The sequence below is a fragment of the Sphaerodactylus townsendi genome, linkage group LG03 (genome assembly GCF_021028975.2).
Source record: "Sphaerodactylus townsendi isolate TG3544 linkage group LG03, MPM_Stown_v2.3, whole genome shotgun sequence".
NCBI lineage: Eukaryota > Metazoa > Chordata > Lepidosauria > Squamata > Sphaerodactylidae > Sphaerodactylus > Sphaerodactylus townsendi.
Genome location: NC_059427.1, coordinates 54,435,936 through 54,457,721, shown reverse-complemented (window position 1 = coordinate 54,457,721; position 21,786 = coordinate 54,435,936). Strand labels below are relative to the sequence as shown.

The 21,786-nt window shown below is 42.0% G+C and overlaps 1 protein-coding gene across 11 annotated transcripts in view; it reads right to left on the bottom strand.

Annotated features, from left to right (window-relative positions):
* The window catches only part of ARHGEF3 (Rho guanine nucleotide exchange factor 3), a 135,152-nt gene that overhangs the window by 6,236 nt on the left and 107,130 nt on the right, over positions 1–21,786 (bottom strand). For 6 of the 11 annotated variants that reach the window (XM_048490308.1, XM_048490312.1, XM_048490310.1 and 3 more), the window contains 7 exons: positions 16,908–17,015; positions 12,361–12,531; positions 5,760–5,822; positions 5,513–5,609; positions 3,580–3,710; positions 2,726–2,983; positions 1,021–1,191 (listed from right to left, as the gene is read on the bottom strand). In XM_048490308.1, the coding sequence (XP_048346265.1) occupies positions 1,021–1,191; positions 2,726–2,983; positions 3,580–3,710; positions 5,513–5,609; positions 5,760–5,822; positions 12,361–12,531; positions 16,908–17,015 (999 nt within the window). Of the gene's footprint in view, positions 1–1,020; positions 1,192–2,725; positions 2,984–3,579; positions 3,711–5,512; positions 5,610–5,759; positions 5,823–12,360; positions 12,532–16,907; positions 17,016–17,750; positions 18,395–21,786 lie in introns of those variants that run through there. The other 5 variants (XM_048490311.1, XM_048490316.1, XM_048490318.1 and 2 more) reach the window with 3 other exon arrangements.

Here is a 21,786-nt window from a genome sequence, read left to right as displayed (position 1 = left end):
TAATCTGGGAGAAGCTTATGAGTGGTGGGGTCTCCTTTGGAGGTTTTTAAACAGAGGCTGGATGATCATATGCCAGGAGTGCTTTGATTGTGTGTTCCTGCATAGTAGGTGTTTGGACTTGATGGCCCTTGTGGTCTTCTCCAACTCTATGATTCTATGATCTTCCTAAAACATCTATTCATTTACTATCTGATAAGAGACAAAAGCCTTTTTGGCAAACCACTTGGAAAACACGAAATCTGGTGGGAAGACACCCATGGGCCACAAAAATCCCCTCAGCATGAATTAAATGGTTGCTCTCCAGGATACATCAATCTGTAGCATGCTGAAGCTTACTGTTCCACTTTTACATAAAACACTGCTGCAATTGATATGGTAAAAATGCTAGTTGCCACTTGTTTTGCAATAATATATGCATTTCAGCCTTTTGAATTTCTCATCGTATTGCAGACTAACCTATTAAAAACTGAAATTCACATGGATATCCATGGATTAGTATTAAACAATACTAATACCACCATGACACATACAAAACCACCATAATGGTGTAGTTATTAATGTTATAAACATATATACAAAACAACATTACAGTTTAAATGTATAATGTCCATATTTTATTGATCTATTAAATTCTGTTCTTTTCTATAAATCATACAAAAACACAAAATGGAAATAATATAGAAATCTAAAGTATCTTTTAAATCTCAAGCTAATAGAAAGCAACAGTGGGTGAAAGTGATTAATCAAATGTAAACATAATGAACAGAATAACAATATAAAAAATAAAGCATAACACAAACATACAAAATAAAACACAACACCATAAAAGTTAACTAAACTCACCATTAATAGAATGTAAAAACATTAAACGTTTAGCAACTTAAAATAACTCTTATAAAACACTTCTTAAGCTATAAGCAAGCTGTAAAACCAATTTTGAAAGAAAAATCCCTTAATTAAGTATATGGGTAAAGAAAATGTTTTGACCTGGTGCTTGAAAAAGATTAATTAACTACTTACCGCTCCCCTATTGTTCTTTAGTTCACCATGACAACACACAACACGTGAATTATCTATCAAGGCATCCTTTTGGGCTTCATCAAGATATATTAGTCTTTCTTTGTAATACTGACATTCTGATTCACCTGTCTTTTTGTTGATTTCAGAAACTATGCCTTGGACAATATTAATCTACAAAAGAAAAGATTGAATACAAGTCATAATTCGTTGAGTAAATTTTGTCCAGCCCTCCTTTAGTTGTAAAAGTAAACACTGTGTAAATATTTCATTGCAAGTACTTTCTTCAATTACTACTATCCCAAAATATACTTACTGGGCTAAAAATATTTTAAACTTGGAGAGCTGAAAACAAATTGGCTAAGCAGAAGTTCCAATTAAGAAGAAATTCCAATTAAAATAGTACAATCTGTGCAAAAAAAATATTGGTGCATTAAAGCTAATCACTTTATTAGCTGTAGTGGTTAAGAGCAGGTGTGCTCTAATATGGAGTAACAGGGATTGATTCCCCGCTCTGCCACCTGAGCTGTGGAAATTTATCTGGGGAATTCAGATTAGCCTGTGCACTCCAACACATGCCAGCTGGGTGACCTTGGGCTAGTCACAGTCCTTCTGAGCTCTCTCAGCCCCACCTACCTCACAGGGTGTTTGTTGTGGGGGCGGGGGGAAGGGAAAGGAGTTTGTAAGCCCCTTTGAGTCTCTTATGGGAGAAAAAGGGGGATATTAGGTACATAGACCATATATTTCACACCATTCAATTAACTTCACAACTGAGGGGAAAAAAGCCAGACAGAGAGAGTGACAAAGGTGCAAGGATGGAGGAATGGCAACTTTGCACATAGTTTGTCATTCCAAGATGATGACCATAGTCCCATTTTAGAGTAATGCTATTTGTTTGTGTTCATGTATATAATAAGTAGTTTCCCTAGCAGCTCTTTTGATTCTGCTTGTGAAAGTTCTTACATGATCAGAAATACTTTTTGGATTTACTTTTCTTACAGTCTAGCACTACATGTAAACCACACGCCTATGAGCTAGACACCATTTGCATAAGGAGAGGACATTTGAACTTTCATATGCAATGCACCGTCCCACAGAATTCACCCCAGTAGAACCCTTTAACCTTTTAATCATAATTTCAAATCACTTTGGTTACTATCTACATCAGTGGTGACGAACCTATGGCACTCCAGATGTTCATGGACTACGATTCCTCCTCAGCTCCTGCCAGCATGGCCAATTGGCCATGCTGGCAGGAGCTGATGGGAATTGTAGTCCATGAACATCTGGAGTGCCATAGGTTCGCCACCACTGGTCTATATAATACCCATTTCATGTAAAGGCTGAAGTCAGTTTCAGTGAGAGGGATTAATTGGTAATATTCCTCATATTTTGTAACATCAGATTTGTCAGTAGTCATAGCTTTCTGGGAACTATCAAATTTCACTTCAGACAGTGTAACTATTTCTGTTTATCTCCACGTGTGTTAGAATTTTATTTTTAGTTTATATACTGCATCTAAAGTGTAAGTGTAATATTATGCGTGTGTGAGTATGTGGGGGTGTTTTCATAATTATAGTCATATTTACATAAGCAAATTAGAAATTCCAGCACTTCAGGCACATATGAGAGCCTTGAACTGGCAAGGACAATATTTTAAACATTGATTTTTAAAGTCCTATATATAATATCTTTAATAAACACATACAGCTTCCTCCAGATGCTGCTGGTCCAGGTGATCGTTTGGTGTATGTCTCAAAATCTCTCTGAGAAGCAATGGATACTTCACCAGACGGCTCCTTGGGATGTCAAGGAAATTCCATAAGTCCAGTTTGCGGCTGAAAGGGGATTCTAGGCAACGCTGGAGAAAGTCTTGTACCCGATGATCCTGCTTTTTATTATCTAGCAGAGCTTTGGCTGCTACTTGGTTGCTGCAATAGCTATCGTAGGAATTCAAGCAAGGCAACTGAGGAGAAAAAAATATTTGCAGTAATTTAGTTATTCTGATATTTTCATCTGTATTTCTAGCCTTCTCATACAAATTAATCTTTTTATTATTATTTATTATTATTTATTATTTTATCATTTATCATTTTATTATTTATAATAAAAGCCAATATAATACAAAGCCAATACAAAAAAATCTTAACATGAATCAAAATTTTCTACTCCTGACCAATAACATTTGCTCAAAAATTATTACTTTTCATCACTGCCAGAAGTACTGTTCAATACAACTTTTAAAATGCAAACCTGGCTTTCATAATTTGCTAGTTTAGCTGATGCATTTTCATTTAAACAAACAGAAAATTATATTCTACCATTTCTCTCTACTATTCTACTATTTCATCAATGAAAGAAATTCCTACACTAGCAGGACAAATCTTGCACCAGCAGAACATGCTTTGCCCCAGTGAAACATGCCACCTTTTACCTCAGTCAAGCAGTACGATAAAACCACTCTGACTAGATGATTTTAAACGGCTGGGTTTGCACTACCCATTTTTGCATATTTTACTAGTTATCATATTGCCTGGTTGCCATGATAACCAATATTCTCACCTTAAAGACAAAGAGCAGGAATGAAAAAATAATAATAATTGCGAACATCCATACCCAGCCCACAAGGATATGACCAACACAGTCAGTAGATCCATCTGGCTTTCTAACTTCTTTCAGCCGCCTGAGAAGATCTGATGAAAACCCAAGAAACATGAAAAGCATTATTTAAAAATACAAAATCATTAAAAGATAAACTGTAAAGGATTATTAGGAGTTTATTCACTGTTATTCAACTTTGTAAGGTGACTACTAGGAAAACTTACTACCATATTCACATATTCTTTATCACCTCATTAGGAAAAACTGACATGCCAGATGACATGGCCCTCATTTTTACAAAGCAATGAGCCACCTCATGCTCCAAAGGCTTTCCATTGGCTTTGTTGATAATACCTTGATCATGTTAGTCCTTCACAGATAATGGTATTTTTTTACATAATTATTTAAATATGCCTCCAAAAATGCTTCTTATATGAAAAATAAATTTTCTATATGTCAATTTCTACATTTTTTGCTGCCTAGGCCCAGGGGCGTACTGCCCTAGGGACAGGGGATACCCATGTCCCCGAGAACATGCCTTTCGGTCACGTGGGGGGGGCGCCGGACACCCCCATGTGTCACCAAAAGACATGCGCCCCAGCTGCATGCCACCATGACCCCCTCCACCTCTGCGCAGGCTGGCTGTCCTGCATTGAGGCCGGGGCCTTGGCCCCGCCTCCTCCATGCCCAGGGGCATGTCCCTGCAGGAAAGCCAGCTTTCAAAAACTGGCTTTCCTGCATGGCGGGTGGATGCATGGCTCCAGGGTGTGGCCCCGTCTCCCCCCACACCCGGGAGCATGGTTTGGGTCGTGGCCCTGTCCCCTAGCCGTGCAGGCCGGCTTTTGAAAGCCAACTTCTAAAAACTGTTGAAAGCCGGCCTGCGGGGCAGGACTCAGGGGCGGTGCCACACCCAAAGCCATGCCCTTATGCATGGGGTGGGAATGCGTCCAGAGAAGGAGTTGTCTCCGAGCGCCATTTCCCCCCCATACGCCTCTGCCTGGGCCAGGAAGATTTAAGTGAAACAATGGTTTGAACAGTGTAAATATAACTTTTGGCAGCACCAAAACCAGTTCTGAGACACATGTTGGTACTGATACTAAATGTTGGCAACAGACACAACACTGACAACTAATAAACAATAAAAGGCTATGTTCTTTATGTTCTAAGGAGAAAGCACAAGGCAACTCCTGAGTAAGATTTCAGTTGAATAACAAAGTCTATTATACACAAAGATACACAAAACACATATGCATCCCGGATACTGGGAATCAGTATGCAGATGCCACACTTTTCTTTCAGTCACAACAACCTGTCAAATGCCACACCTAAAGGGAATCAATGAAGAATTTCCTGTTGTCTGTCACCCATTAATCCCTTCTGCACTCCATGTATTTCCTTTAAGCTCCACATAATAAGCACTGTGTCTCCCTTGATCTGGGAGAAACAAGCTATTGGCCATATCCTCCTTTGGCGAGAAGTCTATATTCACACCCCACTTTCTGATTGTTCCAAGAGAAAATTCCCAGCTTCTGAAGCAGCCTTTGAAATATAGGGTTACAAAGAGCAACCCTTTTGTCATGCCCTCTTCTAGAAGCCTTCCAGAGAGGAGATGTTAGAAGTGTTTAGATAGTCTTCATATTTCTGACACAATATAATTCATGAAGAAAATATGCAGTCCCCATAGATACTGAAGAAAAGTTCAACATTAGATTAGTATCATGTCATCTCAGTTCCTAGATTTTCCTTCAATTCCTTTGTAGCCCATTTATTTAGTTATGTGCCCTGCTTCCCCTATGATATTTGGTTTTCAAGGAAGTTGCATAATATTGTATGTAGTAATTATTCTGATTTGTTTTAGCTACCGGTATTATATCTAGAACAAAAAGAATCATACCTTCATGCAGAGGAATTAAAGAGTCCAGGGTTCCAAAAATCTGATTTAATTCTTGCTCTGTCATTATGGAGAGTTTAAGCATGGGGTCATGGTAAGCCTGCACAATAACAGTAAAACCATAATATAATTACAGACTGGAAAGCATTTTTAACCTTCAAATTTTAAACTTCAAGAATTTATTCGACCTTTTGTCAAATATGGAGAGACTGCTTGTAAATGAAATTAGCCATATTTAAGATAGTAATACCTTTTTTGCTAGTTTCAAGTCTTCTATCAAGTCCTCTTCTCCTTGGGAAAGTTCAAAGATTGCCTGTAATGCAAAACACACCCCTTCAACAATTCTCAAATAACTATTTCTGAACTAGAGGTAATGATATACATAGCAGGATAGATTTCCTAATGTAAAGAATACAGTATTATAGTAGTCTAGCCTCAAGGTAGTCTAGCCTCAAGGTAACGATGGCATAGATCCATGAGGCCAGATCAGCCAACTGCCAAGCCAAGTGAAGCAGCAGCATTGGCTTGCTTTTCCAAAGTAATAATGCTTTGCCCACTATAATCACTAGACTCTTGACTGAATCAGAAAGTATATCTGGATCCCATCAAAGGTAGGAAGTGCAGAATCCTTTCAGACTTCCCAACCTGAATTACATCATTCTTATAAGGATTAATTTCAACTTGTTTTCCCTTAGCCAGTTAACCACAGCAGTAAAGCACTGCTTCAAGATCTCTATAGAATCACCAGGTGATTGAAACTCGGTCAGATTTGTAGTTACAGTTCAAAACTGGCATCACAGGTGAGCATAGATAGGCAACTACTAGGGCTAACAGTCTAGAATAGAAACCGCCACATAGTCAGAAATTCTTCAAAATGCTATACTTTAGCCTTGTGTACATGCTCAGATATGAAACATGTTATCAGAGATTGTAAATGTTATAGCAAAGTTAGTTTCATTAAGAAGAAGAGTTTGGATTTATATCCCCCCCTTTCCTGTAAGGAGACTCAAAGGGGCTTACAATCTCCTTTCCCTCCCCCCCCCCAACAATAAACACCCTGTGAGGTGAGTGGGGTGGAGAGAGCTCGGAAGAACTGTGACTAGCCCAAGGGCACCCAGCTGATGTGTGTTGGAGCGCACAGGCTAATGTAGTTCCCCAGATAAGTCTCCACATCTCAAGTGGCAGACCAGGGAATCAAACCCGGTTCTCTTGATTAGAGTGCACCTGCTCTTAACCACTGCTGCTCTCTGAAAATTAATAGGGTAACCATTAGGCGTGGTATAATGTCAGCAACATTTTTAAATGTAGAAAATGTTGACTATTTTGCCAGTTTCTCAGGCTCCCTGCCTTTTTTGTTCCATTTTAATTCTGAGTGAAATTATTGTTATTAATATTAATTAGATAACAGAAAAAGAGGGTTTTTTCTTTTTGTGATAATAAAGTGTTTGTAATTTTAACTGTATTCTGCATAGAAAAAAATCAGAAGCTTTTTAATATATTATTTTTATTTTCCTTTTTTTTCTTTTTTCCTAGCTTATATATTTTAGGTCTTTTTTAGGGTTTTTTTTTCCATATTAAAAATGTCTCAATAAAATGAAAAAAGAAGTCAAGATCACCAGAAGAAGTGAGCTTCAGCCAGCCCAGCTACCCAGGAGTCTTTCTGCTTCCAGCAGCTGATCTTGGAGATGAGCATTATGTTCCCAGGGAGCAAACTGACCCATCCAGTGCCTGTCTTATGGAAAGATGAGGCACTCCAATCTTACTAAATACTGCTTGAAGCCTAAACGACCATGAAGTCAAAGTCAGCTCTTCTGAATTAGCTGCAGCAGCAAAACCCAATGAGAGGCATATCTCAGCCTCTCTACAGCCTAACTTGTCCTGACCAGTGGCATATGGCCCTAGGGACGTGGGATGACCCAAGTCCCCGGGCGCATGCCTTCTGGTCATGTGGGGGTGCCAAAAGCCCCCCCCCCCACGTGACCAAATGGTTTGCGCCCTTGGCCGGAGGCAATGAGTTAAGCCGGGCATGCGGCCTGTAGCCGGCTCCCAGTCCCTAGGAGGTGGCTTCAGACCACAGCCAGCCTGAGGCGCAAAACTGAGCCAGCCACCAGGGCTCCCAGTTCTGCCTTCCCTGGCTGCGGAGGACAAGACTGGGAGCCCCTGCCTCCCTGACAGGCAGGGTGGCTCTGAAGGGCTGAGGGAGGCCCCTCTTCCCTGTCTAGCAGCACCCGCGGCACGCACGAGGGATGGGAAGAGAAGCCAGCCAGCTTCTCTTCCCCTCACCCGTAGCTTCTCTGGCGCCGCAGGTCCATGGACGGGCTTCTCTTCCTGTCCCTGCACTCACAGCAGCAGGGAAACCGCGGGTGCACCGGCATGCAGAGACGGGGAGGGAAGCCTGCAGGCTTCTCTTTCCCTCACCCATGGCTTCTCTGGCGGCACGGGTGCAGGGACAAGCTTCTCTTCCCGTCCCGCAGCTTCTCTGGCTGCCGCGCAGCTGGCTTCTCTTCCCTGCCCATGCAGCAGCCCTGGCACAAGAGAATCTCCTGCCCATGCCAATTCAGGTAAGTGGGACATGGGGGGTGAATGCATGGGTGCAGGGTACCATGCCATGCATGGGGTAGCACCCGAAGAAGGTTTGCCTCCGGGCACAATCTGGGCCCCATACGCGTCTGGTCCTGACCAGCATGCCATCTAATAAGATCCCGAGGAAATTTGAAATATTATGCTACACTCACTTTTCTACACAACTTAACTACTTTTACTGATTTAACAGCATAAAATGCATAATATATAACTTCCTTAGCATATAAAATTGTACTATTTCATATTTTATGGAACTTTACAGTACGTCTTCAATTTCTGTAAGAAAATTGGAACTATATCCATTATATGAGAAACAGAGGCGTTCCTCCCATTGGGCAAAGTAGGCAGCTGCCCAGGGCGCCACCTTGTGGTGGGCGACAAAATTGCGGGTTCGTTTGTGTGGGATTTTGTATTTTTAGTGTTTTTCCGTTTTTGGCCTGCAGGGGGTGCAGATTTTAGGCTAGCAGCACCAAAATTTCAGGGGTTTTTTAGGAGACTCTCCTGATGATATGACCCGGGTTTGGTGAGGTTTAGTTTAGAGAGAGCTAATAGGAGATGGGGGCTACACCTTTGAGGGTCCATAACTTTGGACCCCCTGAATCAAACTTCACCAAACCTGGGTGGTATCATCAGTAGGGTCTCACAAAGGTACTCTAAAATTCTGGTGCTGCTATCTTAATAATTTCACCCCTGACAACAGGCACCCCCTACATTTCCCCAGATTCTCTTTTTAAATCCAGATTTGTGAGTTGGGGGATGTTCTATAATGTGTTGGTGACTTTGAAACGACCTGGTGGAAAAAATCATTGTTTGATCACGGTGGGGGAGGGTATCAAACTCAGGTTTTGCCCAGGGCTCCAGTTTGCCTAGGTACGCCTCTGATGAGAAATAGTTGGAAGCTTCTGCATACTATGCCTCTTTTTTTACTGTCAAGTCACAGCTGACTTATAATGACCTCTAATAGGGTTTTCAAGGCAAGAGACATTTGGAACTGGCTTGCCATTGCCTGTCTGCATCATGACCATGGTATTCCTTGGAGGTTGCCCATGTAAATGCTAACCAGGGCCAACCCTACATGCCAAATATACTCGTGTATAAGTCGACCTGCATATAAGTTGAGGCACTTAATTTTACCACAAAAAACTGGGAAAACTTATTGACTCGCATATAAGTCGAGGGTGGAAAATTCAGCAGCTACTGGTAAATTTCAAAGGACCTGTATACTGAGGACCTGTATACTGCACGGGTCAAAAAAAGGGCTGTGAAAATATTTACTGACCCCTCGCATCCTGGACATAAACTGTTTCAACTCTTACCCTCTAAACGTCGCTACAGAGCACTGCACACCAAGACAACTAGACATAAGAACAGTTTTTTCCCGAATGCCATCACTCTGTTAAACAAATAATTCCCTCGATAATGTCAAACTATTTATTATATATTTATTATATAATTACTGCACTACTTTTTTCATCATTCCTATTACCCATCTCCTCCCAATTATGACTGTATGACTATAGCCTGTGCTGACATTTCATTTTATTTTATGATTTTACATTTTATGTTTTTATTACTATTGATTGTTTCCTGATTGCTTACTAGACCTATATGACAATCATTATGTGCTGTACCTTATGATTCTTGACAAATGTATTTTATTTTATGTACACTGAGAGCATATGCACCGGAGACAAATTCCTTGTGTGTCCAATCACACTTGGCCAATAAAGATTCTATTCTATTCTATTCTATTCTATTCAAAAATCAAAATAGATACCAATAAAATTATATTAGTTGAGGTATCAGTAGGTTATACGTTTTTGAATATTTATTTCAAAGAAAAACAGTAAACTAGCTCTATAAGTGGAAAAGAGGGTCAACAAAAACAATATGGTCTCAACAATAACTTTAAAAGTACAAAAAACTTAGCTCAACCAGCAACCAAGCTAAAACACAAGAGTTAAAATCCTTCAAAACTGGATTTTTGGTCAGGGGAGGAATGTTTATGTTATCAGTACCAACATTTCAGAGTATCTTTAGGAGACCCTCCTGATGATACCACCCAGGTTTTGTGAAGTTCGGTTCAGGGGGTCCAAAGGTATGGACCCTCAAAATGTAGCCCCATCTACTATTAGCTCCCATTGGAAACAATGGAGGATGGGGCACCCATTTGGGGGGTCCATAACTTTGGATCCCCTAAATCAAACATCACTAAACCTGGCTGGTATTTATTTATTTATTTATTTATAATTGTATTTATAAAACCGCCCCATCCCCTAAGGGCTCTGGGCGGTGCTGTAAACATTTCGACAATAGGGCAATAACATTATTAAATATAAAATTGCATAAAATTACATAAAATTACAGCCATTGTGATAAGCCATAAACTATATGGCGTCCAACATTAAGCTAACAATAGAACCCCCTCCCGGAGAGGGGGCGGTATAGATGTTGTAACTCCCAGAGTGGTAATAGGGAGGAGCAGGAGGCGACACTATCAGTGGCTGGCCTCCCCAAAGGCCAGTGGAACAGTTAGGTCTTACAGGCCCTCTCGGAACTCTCAAGATCCCTTGAGGCGGACAGATGGTGGGAGAGTGTTCCACCAGGCTGGGGCCCAGGGCCGTAAAGGTCCTGGCCCGGGTGGAGGCCAGCCGTACCGTTGAGGGGCCGGGGACCACCAGTAAATTGGCCTCTGCTGAGCGCAGAGGCCGTGTAGGGACATATGGGGTAAGGCGGTCCCGAAGGTACGAGGGCCCCAGGCCGCGCAAAGCCTTAAAGGTTAATACCCATACCTTGTGGATGATCCGGAACTCCACTGGAAGCCAATGCAGCTGGCGCAATACAGGCTGAATGTGATCACGGTAGGCACCTCCTGTAAGTAGGCGCGCTGCTGCATGCTGGACCAGCTTCAGCTTCCGGATCAGGCGCAAGGGTAGGCCAGCGTAGAGCGAATTACAATAGTCTAACCTGGAGGTGACCGTTGCATGGATCACAGTGGCCAGGTCAGCTTGGGAGTATCAGCAAGAGATTATTCTGATGATACCACCCAGGTTTGGTGAAGTTTGGTTCAAGGGGTCCAAAGTTATGGACCTTCAAAATGTAGCTCCCTCTACTATTAGCTCCCATTGGAAATAATGGGGGCACTCCCTTTAGGGGTCCATAACTTTGGACCCCCTGAACCAAACTTTACCAAACTTGGATGGTATAGTCAGGAGGGTCTCTTGAAAAATCCCTGAAATTTTGGTGCCACTAGGCTAGCCAAAAACTGCACCCCTGGTGGCTGACAAAGTAAAAACCCTAAAATATTTTTTAAAGTACACCTGACTTGCGTATAAGTCGAGGGGGGCTTTTCAGCACAAAAATGTGCTGAAAAATTCGACTTATATGCGAGTATATATGGTAGCTTATGAGATTTGATGAGATCAGGCTATCCAGGTCAAGGCACTTATATCTTAATGCTTGCATCTGACAGGTAGGAAAAGTTAGTGATTGAAGATAGGAAACAAATACTGTCCCTTGTTGGCACATGGACTCCCAGGAACACTTCCAAGGTGCTGTGAAATTGAGAAATATCACCTTTCCCCACTCTAGAAGGAGAAGTTCCTCGAGCAAGCAGCAGAATATCAGAAACCAAAACTTAGAGATGAGCTTTAAGTCCTCCTTTAGCTTTTTGTCAAGAGATTGAAAGATTCAGGATACCACCCTAGGCTAAGAATCAGTGTATGGTATGCAATTTGGTAGGTATGCAATTTCCTTCTCAGTCTCATAGCTGTTCATTATGAATGCTTTTAATCAGGGAAGATGTCAAGCCAGATGTCCTAATCTCACTTGGCTTGAGAAAAAAGCTGATTAATGTCTACCTTTTTCCTTGACCTACAAATGCAACTTGACATCTTTTCAGGCCATCGGGGAAATTGCTTTTTCTCTGTCTGGAGCAGGTGTGCATTTTAGTATTTAATTCACAGTGTGGTTAGCAGGGTGGTGGCAACTAGTCCTTATACTGTATTGCCGATAAATTAAGGAATGTTAGGATTTATACAGAAAAAGAGAAGTCTGCTTGGCATGCGTTCCTTAGGCTCCTTCCGCACATGCAGAATAATGCACTTTCAAACTGCTTTCAGTGCTCTTTGAAGCTGTGCGGAATAGCAAAATCCACTTGCAAACAGTTGTGAAAGTGGTTTGAAAACGCATTATTTTGCGTGTGCGGAAGGGGCCCTAGTTTTCCATTTCCAACAAAACTGTCCAAAAGGATATGACAACATACAAACCTCTTGGCGCTTGATTTCTTTGGATGTGAGCATCTGATTGACACAAACATCAAAGGTCTCACTCCAGAGTTTACTGTCTCTTCGTTTGGTGCTAGGAGGAGGACCATTTCTAGACCAGGGTCGCGAGGCAAGCAGATCAGGCCGACTGTCAGTGCGGAAACTGATAGATCGCTAAACAACAGAAAAATAGAAGTTTGGGTAGTTATTCCTTGGTTTACTTTTTTTTTTTTAAGTGATAGTGTGTAAATATATTTTAAACACACAGAGTGGAATTGGTTTGGGGTTTTTTTTGCGGAGTTCCATTTTTAGAAACTGCTTTTCTAAACTCAAACAAGCAAGTTGGCACAAGAGGAGTAATGGGAAAATTAACATAAATTCCCCTTAATCACTTTTCTATTTCTTTAAGGACTTGTATCTTGTGAGTGGATATAGAACTAAACTGTAAGTATTACTTAGTTATCGGTTCATGACTGAAGGAAAATAATATACTGGGATATTATTCAATAAAAACTTATGGGTAAAAATGTACTACAAATGAAGATTAATTTTAAAAAATCACTTAGAAAATCTATTGGCACGTTGATATTATCAAAACACAAAATATGTACATTTTTCACTTTGACCAGCTTGCACAAGGAAAATAGCCAACAAATTAATTAATTTACATTTTATACAATTTGGATAATGTTCTTGTGCCATTGCTCTGAAAAAAGAAAAAAATAACTAAAATACAGATTAACAGATAAAAGCAAAGACTGAAGTGGTAAGAACTGGTATAAGCCCGTTTGTGTCCCTACTCGGGAGAAAGGCAGAGTATAAATGAAGCAAATAAGTGTAACAGCAATCAAACTTCAACACCAGATGGGCAGAGGTGGAGCAAGGGGAAACTCTGCCCGGGGAGCGCATGCGCGCTGTGCCCCTGCTGCGGCAGCGCCCACCCCCATCCCGGAACACCCCCGCCATGCACCCTCTGCGGCCTGGCCACGCCTCTGCCGCAGCTCCACCCGGGGTGTTGAGCCCCATCCCGTTGGCGCTACGTCTTCTGATGGGCATTATTCTAGCTATTCTAAGAGGTATTGGAACAAATAATTTCAAAAGCCTTTGTATACTAACACTAGAAGCTAATGCAGCCTGAAAACTCTGATATTTTCCCTATTCAGAGATGCTGATAATTGTATTACAGCTTTCTCAAAAATGGGTGCTTAAGTAATAAATTACACCATTTCCCTGGTCATTGGAAAAGTGTAGCCGGTTTCCACTGCCCACCCAGCCCCAATGCGCTGGCAGACATGGAGATATGTCACATTTTTTGTGGTGTATCTCTGTTCTCCCTTATGGGGAATTCTGAGTTTTATTTTTTTTTCTTCTTTGGGCTTTGGAGAGGGCAGAGCCCCTCTCTCGACGGGGCTGTATGACACAAAATTGTCTGCATTAATGAGAGCATTCTAAGTGCTTCGAGAACAAAGTTCTAAGGTGGCACAGATGCAAAAGGCTCCAAACAAAGCCTTATCAGTGCTTACAGTCCAGAAGGACTGTAAGCTGCTGGGATGGAGTAGGCAAAGGGTGTCAGACATTCTAAGAAAAGTAAGTAGCTAAAAAAAACAGGTTATCTTGTGCAGGAGGTAGTTGAGACATGAAGTTGAAAAGAGGAAAAACCAAGCAGAAATTAGAATAACGACACTATCTCAAAGAATGTCTCCTAGAAACAAGAAAGGAAGTAGGCAAGCAAGAGAGAATTGGAAGGCTGGGCCAGGAGGCCATTTAGTCAATGGCATGTAGACTGCACAAGGGCCTATACCTAAAAGGGGTGTGCTGTGAGTTATGTCACTGCTAAACAGGAATGCCCACAATCACTATACCCAGGCTACTAAATAGTCTTATCTCCTTAAAACAAGCACATAAGTATGAAACATGAATCTTAATGCATGACATGCAAATACGTGGTAATATACATCTATATTCAACTCCATACAACCTAAAGAATCCAAACAGAAATAGCAAGTCTCTGCAAGAATCCAAACAGAAACAGTGAGTCTTATAAATGATGTTGTTGCTGAAGCTCAGAGAGTTCAAAGTGGAATGAGCTCACCGGTCAATACTTGTTTCGTAGACAGCAAACTACTTCTTCAGCATATATTTTTCAGTTTGCTATAATAATATCATGGAGACTGGGTGGGCAGTGGAGGCCAACTATAGTTGGCTCCACTCTCTGGCCCGCCCTCGTAATGCCCCCAACCAAGCTGGCACAGCGCTAGCAGGCCTGGGCTGGAAATATGGCTTCTGGGTCAGGTGCTGCCAAGCCAAGCGGTGCCTGCCAGCCAGGTTAAGTCACCCTCCCACTGGCACATTTGCCCCTTTCGACAGTGGGATGGGCACCCAAGTTAGCATATGTATCAGCTCCAGGAGGGTATTCATACACACACACACACACACACACACACACACACACACACAAATAAATAAATAAATACTGCACAGGCATCAATACAGGATTTTTTGACCTTTATATTGCCTCACAAATGTGCTATTAAATCAGACAAGCTGCTAATTGCCAACTGGACGCTGGACTCGCTGGACTTTGGCATCACCACTGCAGAGTCCAGGGAGGGCACCATGACTTGTGAGCAACCCTATTTAACTAAAAGGAATTACTGTAGTCAGCTTGGCTGTTGAGGAAGGTTTGTGAAGGTCATGCTGGGGCATGGGGCCCAGGCTGGGGGGTGGGGGGCACTGGGGTTGTTTGGGAGGGGTGCAATTTCAGTGTTTACCCTGGTGTGATTTTCTGTAACTACACCACTGATGGCATAGGTCTCTGCTCCAGCATGGAAGCTGGCAGGCTGGGGTGGGTGGGTGTCAGGAAGAAGTTGGCACCCTAACTGTTTTGAGTTCAGGAATGCATCCTATCAGTGGCAAAAAGTTAGATGAGTGAAAAAATCAGTGCAGCCCACAGGCACCCATGTAAGCCAAACACCTGAGTACTTTCCTACTGGCACAGCTGTGCCCAAAAGGCCCAGAGGAGCACCAGATGCTAACTATGGGCACAACCAATCACCTCCCTCCCCTGTGGCAACAATACATCTCAGGGTGTGTGGGGGAAACTTCCCCTGCATTGGTTGTATTCTCCTGGCCCCCCTCATCATTTGCTCACACCTGCCATTCCTCTCTACAAGTGACTCACTCAGGAGGACAGCATCATCAAGCCATCAACCGGTGAGCCCATGGAGGTTGCTGAACTGACTGGTGCCCTAGTTTTCCAGGAACCAACTGTGGGGCCAGGGAAGGATGGAGTCTGCATAATCATGGGCACCCTGTCCACCCCAGCATGCTTGGATGAGACCCCAGCTGCCAGTGCTGGAACCATCCATCCCATTGTGCCAAGGCAGATGGAGATCAGCAATGGGTTTGATCCCTTACAGACAAGCCATAACAACTGGATAGTCATCCTCCAGATGTTCAGCATTACAGAGTCCCTGCAGCCAATAGCAAGCCAATGAAGTGAGCAGACTTGAAGTCTTCAGAGGAGAGTGGGGTAAGCAGAGAAAGGGGAACATTGGTAGGGGAGGCAAGCAACTGCCTCAGATCCTGGGCACCACAGATGTCAGAGTCTTGCTGGAGCCCTAGGCATGGGGTCCACAGTCAGGACAGCTGATCCCTCCCACCCTTTCTTTCATATGGGTGGCAACTGAGCAGAAGCAGCTAGAGGCCAGTTGAGAGTGGAGGAATGCTTTCTCCAGTGCATGGAAGGACTGGCAGCATCTGTGGCAGCAACAACCAGGCATCTGGAGAAGCTGGCATCTGGAGAAGCTACCACCTGTTGTGAGGGATGTCAAGGATGGACAGGTGTGCCTTCAGATCTTATCACTTGGTAAGGCTACCTGCTCCTGCACAATGGCCCACCCCAGCAGCCCCTTCCTGCTCCACCTCTAGTGGGGGTGGCCCAGGGGCACCCTTGGCAGCGTGGGTAGATTGTCAGGAATGCCCCAGATGGTGAACAGTGGAACATGTGACTGAGAATGCTGACTTGTCATCTTTCCATGCCCCTTTCCTGGTGACTGCACCTTTTGAATCATGTGAATTGTGGACCTGCTTAGGGTTGCTGCCCGTGGAATATTGCTGGTGCCCCTGTCAACCGCTGGGGCCCAGTTACTGTTAAACAGAGTTCTGTTCCTTTAAGGAGTGGAGTGTGCACTGTGGACACAGTGCTATGGTCCATGGTCTTTTCCTTTCCCACTCTTTGACAGTGATGTGTGCTTGACTGGGTCCCCATTGCACCTTGTCACATGTATGGGATGCAATGGTGTGGTTGCTGAGGATGCTGGCGCAGTTGCACTCTCTGCGACCATGCTTACCAGCCTTTTTTTGCCAGAGCCCTTTATGGAGCAGACTAGCACCTCCATGGTTAAACCAGCATCCAACTGGTATGAGGGTCACTAAAGGTTACAATGTCATCCAAAAAGAAACACTTTACATACAATACAAGAAAAAAGGAACAGTAAGGTTGCATTTGTCTTGCTGTGTGGAATTGATGGAAAAGAAATAGGTTTTACCTGCAGTGTCTGGCCAAATCGCTTCAAAGGAGTTGCTCGGACTGGAGGAATTAAGCTTGCTAGTGAAGTAACTCTAGAAAGAGGTCTGACTCGTTTATTGCAGGGTTCCTAAATTTGAGGTAAATAATTCCATGTTAGATTCATAATGCAATGATTCTGTTATACATTTTGAGAGGCTTGGCTACAGCAGAAAACCAATGCAAAAAATTCTGTGCTAACAAGGACATATTCTTTTGCTTGATACAAAAAAGATCTCACAAACATGACACAATGCAGGGGGAAGGGGGCAACTAATTAGGCACAATACATTTATCCTAGTTCCCTCTCTCTCTAAACAGACTTGTACAAACATCCCTGCATTCACATTTAATACATCTTACCCATTCTGATAATGTAAAATGTTCAGCAGCTCTACTTGTTATGATGACCTTGCCAATGAAGGGCACAGAGAACATCTGTTATACCTTTAGCCCCAAACATTTTCCCTTCTGGCAATCAAGACACATTTTTGCATTTAATCGATAAATTCAATTCCAAAGGCAAAATTAACAAGCTAAACATTGCTACATTTGTAAGAGTTATGTTTGATCATGCATACACATCCCCAATTTATCGCAGCATCACATAATATGTATTTAAATGAACTGAAGTTGTTTTTTTTAAAGCTTAGTAAGTATCTTGCATTAAAGAGTAACTCATCTCAGATTTACAAGTAATATTTTGCATACTATTTAATCTCTGAAGTATCAGGAACAGCTGGAGTGATAACATATGAAAAGTATAAACAAAACTGATACAAGACATAGGAAAGACTAGCAGTATTTTTTTAGAATTTATTATTACCCTTGCTCTTCTAATCTCCATCCGACGCTGAAAGAATTGGAGACAGCACATGTAAAAGGCAAGATGATGACAGAAAAAGCCAAACCTTCCGGGTCATAAGAATAAACTGATCAAAATTCATATTTGTTCACCTCTCTTTTTCAGCCATTTCTATTGTCTACCATATAACTCCAGTTTTCTTTTTAAAAAAAATGGGAAAAATAACCATATACTACAATCCTTCTCATGTTAGCAAATTCATGTTAGCAACTGCTCTTGGGAAAAAAGTCAGAGGAGTAGTAACTTCAGCTGTTTTGTGCCACAAACACAGCTACAAACAGGAAAATAAAAAATCAGTCACGTATTATTTTTCTGTAAATAAAGCTGAAATCCATGAACACAGCACCAAAATGCTAAAAAGCCCAACATCTACTTGTGGATACTGGAGATAAAACAAAGAAAGAAAGTTGCACTGTAATCTGTCACCAAAGGTGTATTCAGCTTCTTTCTCCTTCAGCAGCAGTCACTTGGCTTGGCTTTTTAAAAGGTATGTTTATTTGTATGCCACTGCAGCACCACTGGAATACTGAACAAACTGGAAAAGTCTTTGAGCATTCATTATATTTCTCCTCTTCATGGCGCCTCAGCCATCAGCTGTTTCCTATTTAGCATGCCAGTGCTGCTGTACCACAGTTCTGTCTGTGGCAGACAGCTTCTCATCAATCATATTGCATGGCAAATCTGAAGGCACTAAAGCCCCACTGTGCTGCTTAAAAATATGCTATGGTACACTGAGTTAATAAATCTTGCTTGGACAGATGTGCCTCTAGAAACAAGCTTTATAAAGCTACTTTAAACTACCAACTCATGACTTAGTTGCACAGTTAAAGCTCAGAGGTTGCTTGAAGGTCAATGTTTCTTTCTAACAGTGAAATTCACCCACCACCCAATAAACTTCCTCTTGTCTCTGAATGACAGAGGGAAATGAAAGACAGCCCCATTATTCCTGGAGAAGTTGATTCTCAGCTCACCTTCTCCATGTGCAGGTGCCTTTTAGATGTTGCTTATCTGTCAGCAAGTCCCACCAGCTAAAAGAATGTTGAAATGATCTAGCCAAAACAGTTGGTCATACAGGTCTTTATTGTAAAACTGCCAAGCCAAAACCTGCAGAAACAGTTTATTTTCTTCTGCACTTGCCTTAGATAGGAGGATTTTCAGGGGCTGGTGCTGTCATGATCAGTGGTATCACAGCTCTCTCCCCTTTTCAGTTTCATGCTTATTGTTGATATAGTGTTCTAATGATGGTTTAAGCAGTCTCTAATCCCCTTCTGCACAAGGGACGAGACTTACTTTTGAAAGATGAAAACTGGAAATTCAGAGAACCTAATTAAACTATTATTGCCCACTCTGTTTCCCTCCTCATTCCCTCCATTCCCGTCATTCTGTTGCCTTTTCTCTCTATCCCCCTTTCTCTCCCTTCCCCCATTCGGTTTCCTTCCTCATCCTCTCCATTCCTCTCACTCTGCTACCCTTTCTCTCCATCCCTCTTTCTCTCACTCCCCCCACCCCACTTGTGCCATGGAAGTTCACTGGGTGACCTTGGACTCATCCCTCTGAGCCTAACCCACCTGATGATGTAAGTCACTTCGGCTACTCCTGGGGAGAAAGATGGGTTAGGAAATTCCTGAAAATTCAGGTATTAAGTTGTGTGTGTGTGTGTGTGTGTGTGTGCGCACGCGCACGTGTGGGTTGGGAATGGAAGGAAGCTGAGCAGGAAAACACTGATATGGGCGATATCCCCATTGCCGATTAATCCTGGGATACTCACCCAAAATATCCAGGTTTCACACCAAACTCCCCACAGCTGAACCACCGGATTCATCCCAGTTCTGGCACTCCCCCCAATCATGTGTTTTCCCCAAACCTGCTTGTATGTGAACCTTTTTTTAAAAAAATCTCCAATCCAGATCAGTGGGGAAGGTCAGGGGTCTAATGTGGTTTCAAATTTCCCACTGTAGAAAGTGACACAAATGCCTTCCAGCCAATCAGAGTGTGACGGGCTGTGCGCAATGCATGCGCAGCCTTTTTCTTAGCTTTCGTTTGTTTGTTGAAAGGTGTGCACAAGGACCTGGGAGAACGGGGGCATGGGAGAATGGGGACTGTGCAAGAATGCGTTCAATGTGCCAACGTGGCTGATAGTTTTAATGGTTTAATAGGAAATAGTTTTAAAATTCGAAAACAACGTGGTAAAAAGACTCCGCAGTACAAATCTCGCGAGAGCATAGTAGCCAATCAGAAGAAAGGTGCATGGGCGGGGATACTGTGCATACGTGCTTACATCCTAATGTGAGCACGTTTTTTCACCGGCAGGGAGTTCCCATCCCAAAATGGCATGACAGCCAATCAGAATAGACCCGCAAAGCCAATCGTGTGGTTGTGGGGATTGTAATAGATATCTTCTCTAGAAACATGCTGTGGTGGAGAGGTTGTAATCTCGATGAAAAGGTGCAGTTTATTTTGAAACTTGGTTTTATATAAATTTAATTTTCAGTGGGGATTTGGCCATAGAGTTCCAAAGCAATCATTTTCTCCAGGGTAACAAATCTCTGTAATTTGGGCTCCACTTGGAGGTTGGCAAACCTAATTTAATGTAATTTCTCTGAGTATATTAGATTGCCCCGGGAGTGAAAGGAATCTTCCAGAATCACTGCTGCCTCCGTGGATGCTCAAGGAAGGGGGGGGGGGTGTGTCACAGATCACTTCTTGCCCCAGGCTCCATTTTCTGTAGATACATCACTGTCGATATAGATAGTAAAATTAATTTTTAATCCAATCTTTCAGAAGAGACAAAAAGAAATTAAAATGCATTTTATTTCTTTTTATCTGTTCAGTACATGTTTATTCTGCCCTTACTCCACTGAGTTCAGGGCAATGTACATCATTTCCCATCCTTTGTTTTATCTTAGCAACAACTTGCATCATTCTGTGCTTTGAGGAGAGTGAGTTGGCAAGGTTATGATCTGGGAAAACAAATTAATTTATAGTATAACTGAAGACTCTAAAATGGTCTTCATGTATACTAGTTTTACAGTTAAAATAAAATGTTTGTTTCAAACCTGTTTGTTTCAAACACCTCAACCAGTGTATGCATGCATTTCCAAAATTTCTAGTTTGGTTAGTACTATAAGGATACGTCAACATTTGTGGTGGCAGAAAACCTAAAAAAAATTATTTGCATTAGCTTGCTACTGACTCTGGCACTGGCTAACACAGTTCTCACAAAATAAACCCAAGTGGCAGACCACGCGGGGGGAGGGGCTCTTAGATGTTGCACCAGGCTCCATTTTCCCTAGCTACTCCTTTGCCCAAGCACTCAGCTTTAATAAAAACTAGTTGCAGGCAAACCACACATCTGCATTCTTTCACAGGATGTTACCAATATTTAACAGTCGTCAAGGTTATTTCTTAAAAATCTTGTTATATAGACTGGAAGTTATTTAGACTTAAAAAAATTAAGTCCAAGCACTTTTGCTTTGGAGTGAATACAATGGGATTTAGTGGGACTTCTTTTGAACAAATATTCAGCCATTTGCAAATCCTGTTCTATATTCTCAAAAGTAATTTCTGTCATGAAAAAAACAACAACCCTGAAGCTCATATGGATTAAAGGTAATTTAAGGTAACAGGAGCTTAAATGTTTAGTTTAACCATCATCCATAAATCTGAAAAACTAGCTCATTGGTTTAGCTTATTTGGAACTCTTGAATATTGCTTGTATTTCAAAAGCACTGCAGGGGATAGGCTGGAGGACAGAATAACTATTTTTCCAGAAAAAATGAAAACAGAACAATAGCATTTTTCCAAAGGAACCTTATAAAATCTGCTACTTCCCACAAATCAAGTACAGCTGTAAATGTTGCCAAGTGAATCCTTTGCCTGTTGTGCATTGGGCGCTGCTTATATAACTATCTGAATCACAGTTTGCCATAGTATGAAAAAATTCTAAGATTTATTTATTTAGAAGATTTATATCTCGCCTTTTAGCCCAGTCAGGGAG